The 10000-nt window shown below is 42.2% G+C and overlaps 1 protein-coding gene and 1 long non-coding RNA gene across 2 annotated transcripts in view; one reads left to right on the top strand and one right to left on the bottom strand.

Annotated features, from left to right (window-relative positions):
• pgrmc2 (progesterone receptor membrane component 2) overlaps window positions 1–10000 on the top strand; it is a 35694-nt gene that overhangs the window by 20393 nt on the left and 5301 nt on the right. Inside the window, exon 2 of the mRNA XM_061925117.2 lies at window positions 7433–7588. Coding sequence (XP_061781101.1) covers window positions 7433–7588 — 156 coding nt within the window. The remainder of the gene's footprint in view (window positions 1–7432; window positions 7589–10000) is intronic.
• Window positions 1766–3075, bottom strand: LOC133572261 (uncharacterized). Its single transcript, XR_009810516.2, has 3 exons — window positions 3006–3075; window positions 2579–2612; window positions 1766–2277 (listed from the first exon to the last, which is right to left on the bottom strand). It is a non-coding gene; the product is annotated as an uncharacterized lncRNA (long non-coding RNA).

The raw sequence follows: 10000 nt of genomic DNA, 5'->3' as shown, positions 1-10000 counted from the left end.
GTGTAGAGTACTGACAGAGACAGAGGCGGAGAAGCGGAGCAGCTTGTTAAAACATAAGCTTAGGCGGCTACTTAATATGGTCGTGTGGAAACTCGTTCGACACAGTGTGCATACAACAACATTATTAGCAGAGGTGGGTAGAGTAGCCAGAAATTGTACTCAAGTAAGAGTACTGTTACTTTAGAGATTTATTACTCAAGTAAAAGTAAGGAGTAGTCACCCAAATATTTACTTGAGTAAAAGTAAAAAGTATGTTGTGAAAAAACTACTCAAGTACTGAGTAACATACACACACATATCATATATATATATATATATATATATATATATATATATATATATATATATACATACATTGATATATACAGTATATAATTTATATTTATTTATTTTGCCGTTTTTGTTTACATGTTAAAGGTGTTTTAATAATTATACATGCATGTTTAACATATAGATTCCTTTCTTTCATGAAGACAAGAATATAAGTTGGTGTATTACCTGATTCTGATGACTTGCATTGATTGCAAGTCAATTGTAGTGCTGGTAACGTCCACGTTTTCAAATGGAGGAGAAAAAAAGTTCCTCCTTTCTGTCTAATACCACATGAAAGTGGTTGTTTTTTGGCATCTTATTTTCCACCTTCCATATTCGTTTTTATACCCTTTACAAGAAATACATTGGCGGCAAACTCCGTAGCTTGCTAGCTTGTTTGCGCTGGCTTTCGGAGACTCTTATTTTGAAAGCGCAGGCGCGATGGAGCGGGACTTTTATTGTGAAGACAGGAACTGTGCAGTCAGTCTTTAGGCTTTTGACGGGGTGTACGGTTGAAATACGGTCTTTTTTCCTTCACACTTTTGATTGATTGATTGATTGATTGGAACTTTTATTAGTAGATTGCACAGTACAGTGCATATTCCGTACAATTGACCACTAAATGGTAACACCCGAATAACTTGTTTCAACTTGTTTAAGTCAGGTCATGTGACCCCTGGCTCTGTTTGATTGGTCCAACGTCACCAGTGACTGCATCTGATTGGTGGAACGAAGTGAAACGTCACCAGTAAGGCAGGCACTTTGAAGGTCTGTCTGACAGACCAAAACAAACAAAGCGTGCATTAACAGATCGATAAAAATTAGTAGCGAGCTGAATGTAGATAAAAGTAGCGGAGTAAAAGTAGCGTTTCTTCTTAGGCCGTTTATTGAAATACTCCCACACTTTTGACGACTTTTGGCGTGTTTTTTCCCCTTGCTCGCACCGCTCGCATCGTCTGCTTTGCGCTCCGCCATGACGGTAGTGTGACGTAAATATGCGACGCGTCGACGAACAAAAACGTCCTCGACGTATTTACGTAACCGATGACGTCGATGACGTCGACGCGTCGTTTCAGCCCTAATATATATATATACAAATAATCAAATGTCAATAAATTGAAATAGACTGTATCATATAGTGTACGACCTAACTTGCTGTAAACTTTAGTAAAGTTGTGCATACACGAATATACAAAACGCCATGCAATTTTCATTCTATTATTGTTTACATCAGCGACTTATGTTTAACGTTTACAAAAAGTACTTATACTTTTAACTAAGTTTTATTTTAAAAAACAAATCACACATTAAAAATTATAAACTTAGACTTCCTTTTTATTGTCATTCAAATTTAAAAAGGAAGTCTAAGTCTATAAATTTTTTAAATTATATACTTTGTAGAAGAAACATTATTGTAGATAACTGTTACATCAGAATCAGAATCAGAATCAGCTTTATTGTCATTACGCAAGGTAACGAGATTGAGGCCATTCCATACAGTGCGATGTGTGCATGCTAGAAAAACAATGTGCAAATATATAAAAATTTAAAAAATGTAGAAGTGCAATGAATATGGTGTGAAATGAATATATACATGAAAAAACAAAACAAAAACAGGGTGGTTGGTGGAATGGGTTATTGCACCGAAGAGAAGGCAGTTATGAGGGACAATGGGGCAGTCCGTTCAGGATGGTTATGGCCCTGGGGAAGAAGCTGTTCTTTAGCCTGTTTGTTTTGGTTTTAATGCACCTGTAGCGCTTCCCAGAGGGCAGCAGGTGGAACAGGTCAGAGCCAGGGTGGGTGCTGTCTTTGATGATGGCACTGGCTCTGTTGAGGCAGCGGGAGGTGTAGATGTCCGTCAGAGAGGGGAGAGGGCGGCTGATGATCTTCTGAGCCGTCTTGACCACTCTTTGCAGCCTCTCCCTGTCTGCTGCAGTGCAGCTGCCGTACCATACCGTAATGTACCTCAAGTAGAAATTAAATGTGCATATGAAAGCAACATAAGCATTATTAACAGAGTAATATGGCAGAAAGTAAATAACATACTAAATAAAAAATAACTGTGAAAGATGGCACATGATGGCCATAAGATGTAACTACACTTTTTGTCTTAGTATACAACAATAGCATTGATATGAGAGGTCTAGTCTTACACATATCAGAGAACACCTCTCAACTTTGCCATTTTTGACAAAGGAGCACAAGCAGCTGCGTCTGGAAGACATTCGGTATTGTATGTGTGATAATGGGAGATGATGTCCTGTACCTGTGGCATCCTACTTGTCCGCTGCACACCCACTCTGTAAATAAGGGAAAAGGAAATATATTATTATTTTTATTAGATGCCAATTATTATTATTATAATCATCTGACTGATGCACACACAGTGACATAAAAAAACCTAATGTTACACTTGTAAAAACAAAACATGTTGCAATGTTTCTGCTAGGATTTGTTTTTAACACTTAAGTTTTAAAAGTAAGGTAAAGTAGTAGCGGTCAATACAGCACAAAACATAAATAGAAGTACATTTTGCGTCGCGTGCACAGACTCCTCGCGCTCACCGATAGCGCCCTATAACAAGTACCTTTATGTAACAGAGAAGTGTAACTATAAGAACGTTTGACAGACCAACGATGACAAGTTCATTTTCAAACACTTTCCATTATGCATTCAGCTACAAGTTGACGTACCTTGCACTCAACGTGGAGTTGTGACTGCTGGTTCCGGAGTTGGCTCAACATGTTGTAGTGTTGCCTCCCTACCTTCAGCCTGCTTTACCAATCCAAAATACATCCAGACTTCAGATGTTGTCCGTTTACTAGGAGGGCAACATCTCAAGAGCCCATGTGTTGTTTTCCGCCATTGCAAACAGCGCTGGTGCGCATGCGCCATTTTCGGAAGCGAGGCAGCTGCTGCGTTAACAGGAAGTGAGCATTGTCGCTTAGAATGCATTAATAAATTAGTTTTTCGATAATTAAAAAATTAAACGGTATTACTAACCTTTTGGAATTTTACCGCTGTTTATCATTATATCGTTTACCGTTACGTCCCTCATCCATTAACAAGTAAAAAGTCAAGGGCGGTCACGGCATGTACTTGCCTTAAATGCTGGTCAATTATTTGGGCATGACGGCAAATGACGAGGGCGGTCGCTGCACGTGCCACGCTTGCTGTGGTTAAATTCGAGCCTTGGTATTGGATGCCAGTTCTATGGTTAACGACTTTCCTACATAAAATAAACAGCTCTGATAATTTTCTGTATTACTTTTAAAAAATCGTTTTTTTTAAATAAAATTCTACCCAAACATTTAATAAAGTGGCTGGACAGGACAGATTTTGAGGGGAAATTAAAAAAAATAAAAAAAAAATTTTTTTTTTTTTTTTTTTTTTTTTTAAATCGCTTTAAGAATCTGCATTTATTCGAAAATCAAATTTTTGACACCCTTAGATATAAAGATGATAGATTTTACAAAGAAAAAGTCATTTTAAAATTGTAAAACGCTCCATATCAACAGGAACAACGGAATGAAATTTGAAAAATGCTTTGGCAACGTTTTTTATTTCAAGATGGCTGATTCACAGAAAGAGATTAATTTAAGACTTTGTTGCAAATGTTATCAAAGCGTCCACTTGGCAGAAGACAGTTTGTTATCACCTGAATGATTAGATGTGCTGCGTGGAACGTGTGCACATAAACATGCCAACAGCAACTTTTCATCTCTTCTATCAGAAAACACAAACATGAAAAGACACTCGACTGTGAACCTTAGAGGGAAGAAACAACTCATGACTCATGCTCCAGACGGGGCACTCATGTGTTGCGTGTTAAAAATAATTCGACTTTATTAGAGTGTAAACAGTGACAGCGTCAGCTTATTTTGACTAATCACTTTATTTTAACTAATCACTTTATTACGCCCTAATCAAACAAAGTTTATATTGTTTGTTTGATAAGGAATAAAAAAAGTGATACGCTTTAACCAGAAGCTAGCATGTTAACTTTTTCATAATGCTGTTTAGTGTACATGCTTATGCACACACCTGTTTAAGAAGCAAACCATTGATGTAGTGTTGATGCTGAAAAATAGCTCCACTTTCATTCAAAACAAAACAATGTGTTTACTTTAAAACATTGGATATATTTTTGTATTTATCACTGATAAGGAAATGTTTGTACTTTTGTTTTTAGTAGGGATGCACAACAATATCATGCTAAAAGCCCTCTCCGAATGGGGTTGAGAAGGGCCTCAAAATTAGGGATGTCCCGATCCGATATTTGGATCGGATCGGCCGCCGATATTAAAAAAAAAAGCGTATCGACAAGGCATGGGAAAATGCCGATCCAGTTTAAAAAAAACTCCGGTCCGTGTTTTCCAATGCACCGATTTAAATAATACATTCCACTTTTCTGCTGCTCCCTAATTTCCGTTCCGCATTTTCCAGCACACCTTCAACACATCCAGAGGTCTGTGGATTCTCACGCAGTTGCTTTTAGCTGTGGACATTACACGACAGGCTCTTCTCACTCTTTCCTGTGACCCCCTCTCACAGACAGACAAGCGCACCTTCTTACACACGTCACATACTGTCACGTCATACGTCACATACGTATACGCCCTCTCCCAGCAGAGAGGTAGCAGCATGGCTAACGTTAGCTGTGATGCTAGCGCAGCCGTGGGAGCAACGCTCTCTCTAAGGTGCGTGCCTGTGCAATTGCGCACTGCTCAAGTGTCCTCTGCGCACGGCAAATCTATGCCACACACAAAATCAAATAAAAAATAAGCGCATAACAATTTTCGACACACGGACACGACAGAGAAAACAGTTTTCGTCATCATTGTTCAAATATTGTAACGTCTGTCGAGACGCTTATCTCCATTCGGTGCCACACGTCCACATCATCAAAATGCCGAGGCAAAAATTTCCAGATCAACACCGTATGAAAAAAATTTTGATTTTTTTTTTTTAGTTGTGATTTCCTTCTCTGCATGAAAGTTTAAAAGTAGCATATATTAATGCAGTATGAAGAAGAATGTTTTAATGTAGACACATAGAATCATCATACTGCTGTGATTATATGCATCAAGTGTTCATTCAAGGCTAAGGCAAAATATCCACATATATATCGTGTATTGCGATATGGCCTTAAAATATCGCAATATTAAAAAAAGGCTATACCGCCCAGCCCTAGTTCAATGATGCCATTTCTGTTTGTCATGTATAATTTTGTCTATTTTGTGTTTATTCTTGAATAAACCGGTCAGTTTCTTGTTACCAACCATTGTGTATTATTCAAACTGCCCTAATTCAGCTGGCTAGTTGTTATCAAGAGTACTAAAACCCTTTTCAACATGATTCTGACAACTAAGTAGGCTAAATAACTTTAAACTTTAATACATGCTCGGATAAGCCAGTATCGGTCAGTATCGGTATCGGATCGGAAGTGCAAAAACCTGGATCGGAACATCCCTACTCAAAATATTCATTAAAATGGCATTATTTTTGTATTTTTTGTTTCACAAATCCCCCAGTAAATTCACTAAGACATCGTGGATTTATTGAGTCTATTTAGCTTATTGGACAGCTAGCTTCCGCAGCTAGTGGGTGCTGTTTTGTTTGATCAGCCGTTTTACTACTGCTGTGTTACAGGCATAGTTTGGAAACAATTAAGGTATGTAAATAAACATATACAATATCTAACTGTGTAAATAACTAATTTCGCAACATATATATCCGTAGCTTATAGTCCGTTGCGGCTAATATATGGAAAAATAATTGTGTCTTTCAAAAAAAATACATCCCGGTGCGCTCTATAGTCTTGAAATACGGTACTCATTTGAACGTCAAGTGCTTTTCCCCTAAGGTCTTTTTTTAAACTGTTGCCTCTTATCAAACGCTTTCTCATCAGTCCTGTGGCTTTATATTTGCTGCGGTCGCCGCTATTAACACTAGGTCTCAGCTTAGCAGCACCAACAGCTTCGTACTCCTACAATAAGTCTTCATGATGGTGAATTTTAAAGTGACTCATCAGATTTGTTGAGTTGAAACTTGTCTGTTTCCCACCTGGTTGAATTTCTTCAGAACAAGTTTTGCAAACTTCCAAGTAAAGAAAGCCCACACTGAAGACTGGCGCGCTATGATGCTTTTCCTGTACAGAATCATGACATCACAAACATGCGAACATACCATAAAGGAAGCAAAGGAGTCCAGGAGCCAGGCAGCAAGACAAGCCACAACAGAGAGACAAACACATAGATGATTAAGCCTTTATTGTTACTGGCTTATTTTATTGGTTGATTTTTCATTATCAAAAATCATAATTACTATCATTGTCGCCGATATTGTTGTGCATCCCTACTAAAAAGAAAAGTACGAACATTTCCTTATCAATAAAAAATACAAAAATATATCCAATGTTTTAAAGTAAACATACTGTTTTGTTTTGAATGAAATTTGAGCTATTTTTCAGCATCAACACTACATCAATGGTTTTCTTCTTAAACAGGTGTGTGCATAAGCATGTACACTAAACACCATTATGAAAAAGTTAACAGGCTAGCTTCTGGTTAAAGTGTATAACTTTTTTTTATTCCTTATCAAACAAACAATATAAACTTTGTTTGATTAGGGCGTAATAGAGTGATTAGTTAAAATAAAGTGATTAGTCAAAATAAGCTGACGCTGTCACTGTTTGCACCAAACTCTAATAAAGTCTAAATATTTTTAACACGCAACACGAGTGCCCCGCCTGAAGCGTGAGTCATGAGTTGTTTCTTCCCTCTAAGGTTCACAGTCGAGTGTCTTTTCATGTTTGTGTTTTCTAATAGAAGAGATGAAAAGTTGCTGTTGGCGTGTTTATGTGCACGTTCCACGCAGCACATCTAATCATTCAGGTGATAACAAACTGTCTTCTGCCAAGTGGACGCTTTGATAACATTTGCAACAAAGTCTTAAATGTTGTGCATTGCGTAATGGATAGTGTTTAAGAAAAAAGAAAGACATGGAGAGTCTTTTTTTACATGCTGGTCGGATAATGTGGAAGCATCAGCACATGTCTTCATGGACTGGAGACGCCCTTTTTTTCATATGTGCTCCTTCTTTGTCCTTACTCCTACAGAGGGTCCCTATGGGATATTTGCAGGCCGGGACGCTTCCAGAGGCTTGGCCACTTTCTGTCTGGAGAAAGACGCCCTGAGGGACGAGTACGACGACTTGTCCGACCTCAACGCTGTGCAGATGGAGAGCGTGCGGGAGTGGGAGATGCAGTTCATGGGTAAATATAGTGGGACCTCAATTTACGAACTTAATTGGGCCTTGAACAGGGTTTGTAAATGAAAAGGTTCTAATGAGTTCCCCATGAGAAACAATGTGAACATGATTAATGGGTTCCAGCCTTGACAAAAGTCCCTGTTTTAGTGAAGGTGTGTACACTTTGAACACAATATAATGTGATATACATTACTGCAGGGCTATTCAACTAAATTGCTTGGGGGGCCACATTTCCATAAAGCTAAAGACCTGGGGGCCAGACTGTGTCCATCCATCCATCTTCTTCCGCTTATCCGAGGTCGGGCCGCGGGGGCAGCAGCCTAAGCAGGGAAGCCCGGACTTCCCTCTCCCCAGCCACTTCGTCCAGCGCCTCCCGGGGGATCCCGAGGCGTTCCCAGGCCAGCCGGGAGAGATAGTCTTCCCAACGTGTCCTGGGTCTTCCCCGTGGCCTCCTACCGGTCGGACGTGCCCGAAACACCTCCCTAGGGAGGCGTTCGGGTGGCATCCTGACCAGATGCCCGAACCACCTCATCTGGCTCCTCTCGATGTGGAGGAGCAGCGGCTTTACTTTGAGCTCCTCCCGGATGACGGAGCTTCTCACCCTATCTCTAAGGGAGAGCCCCGCCACCCGGCGGAGGAAACTAATTTCGGCCGCTTGTACCCGTGATGTTGTCCTTTCGGTCATGACCCAAAGCTCATGACCATAGGTGAGGATGGGAACGTAGATCGACCGGTAAATTGAGAGCTTTGCCTTCCGGCTCAGCTCCTTCTTCACCACAACGGATCGATACAGCGTCCGCATTACTGAAGACGCCGCACCGATCCGCCTCTCGATCTCACGATTCACTCTTCCCTCACTCGTGAACAAGACTCCGAGGTACTTGAACTCCTCCACTTGGGGAAAGATCTCCTCCCCAACCTGGAGATGGCACTCCACCCTTTTCCGGGCGAGAACCATGGACTCAGACTTGGAGGCGCTGATTCCCATCCCAGTCGCTTCACATTCGGCTGTGAACCGATCCAGTGACAGCTGAAGATCCTGGCCAGATGAAGCCATCAGGACCACATCATCTGCAAAAAGCAGAGACCTAATCCTGCAACCACCAAACCAGATACCCTCAACGCCCTGACTGCGCCTAGAAATTCTGTCCATAAAAGTTATGAACAGAATCGGTGACAAAGGGCAGCCTTGGCGGAGTCCAACCCTCACTGGAAACGGGTTCGACTTACTGCCGGCAATGCGGACCAAGCTCTGATACTGATTATACAGGGAGCGGACCGCCACAATAAGACAGTCCGTCACCCCATACTCTGAGCACTCCCCACAGGACTTCCCGGGGTACACGGTCGAATGCATTCTCCAAGTTCACAAAGCACATGTAGACTGTTTGAGCAAACTCCCAGGCACCCTCAAGGACCCTGCCGAGAGTATAGAGCTGGTCCACAGTTCCACGACCAGGACGAAAACCACACTGTTCCTCCTGAATCCGAGGTTCGACTATCCGGCGTAGCCTCCTCTCCAGTACACGTGAATAGACCTTACCGGGAAGGCTGAGGAGTGTGATCCCACGATAGTTGGAACACACCCTCCGGTTCCCCTTCTTAAAGAGAGGAACCACCACTCCGGTCTGCCAATCCAGAGGTACCGCCCCCGATGTCCACGCGATGTTGCAGAGTCTTGTCAACCAAGACAGCCCCACAGCATCCAGAGCCTTAAGGAACTCCGGGCGGATCTCATCCACCCCCGGGGCCTTGCCACCGAGGAGCTTTTTAACTACCTTGGCAACCTCACCCCCAGAAATAGGAGAGCCCACCACAGATTCCCCAGGCACTGCTTCCTCATAGGAAGACGTGCTGGTAGGATTGAGGAGGTCTTCGAAGTATTCCCTCCACTGATCCACAACATCCGCAGTCGAGGTCAGCAGAGCACCATCCCCACCATACACGGTGTTGACATTGCACTGCTTCCCCTTCCTGAGGCGGCGGATGATGGTCCAGAATCGCTTCGAAGCCGTCCGGAAGTCGTTTTCCATGGCTTCCCCGAACTCCTCCCATGTCCGAGTTTTTGCCTCCGCGACCGCTGAAGCCGCACACCGCTTGGCCTGTCGGTACCTGTCTGCTGCCTCCGGAGTTCTATGAGCCAAAAGAGCCCGATAGGACTCTTTCTTCAGCTTGACGGCATCCCTCACCGCTGGTGTCCACCAGCGGGTTTTAAGATTACCGCCATGACAGGTACCGACCACCTTGCGGCCACAGCTCCAATCAGCCGCCTCGACAATAGAGGTACGGAACATGGTCCACTCGGACTCAATGTCCAGCGCCTTCTTCGTGACATGTTCAAAGTTCTTCCAGAGGTGGGAATTGAAACTCTCTGACAGGAGAGAGCCGGACTGTGTCTTATTTTGTATAGTCCGGA

The sequence above is a fragment of the Nerophis lumbriciformis genome, linkage group LG29 (assembly GCF_033978685.3).
Source record: "Nerophis lumbriciformis linkage group LG29, RoL_Nlum_v2.1, whole genome shotgun sequence".
Lineage (NCBI taxonomy): Eukaryota > Metazoa > Chordata > Actinopteri > Syngnathiformes > Syngnathidae > Nerophis > Nerophis lumbriciformis.
The sequence above is the reverse complement of the archived record's forward strand: the minus strand, read 5'-3'. Positions and strand labels throughout refer to the sequence as shown.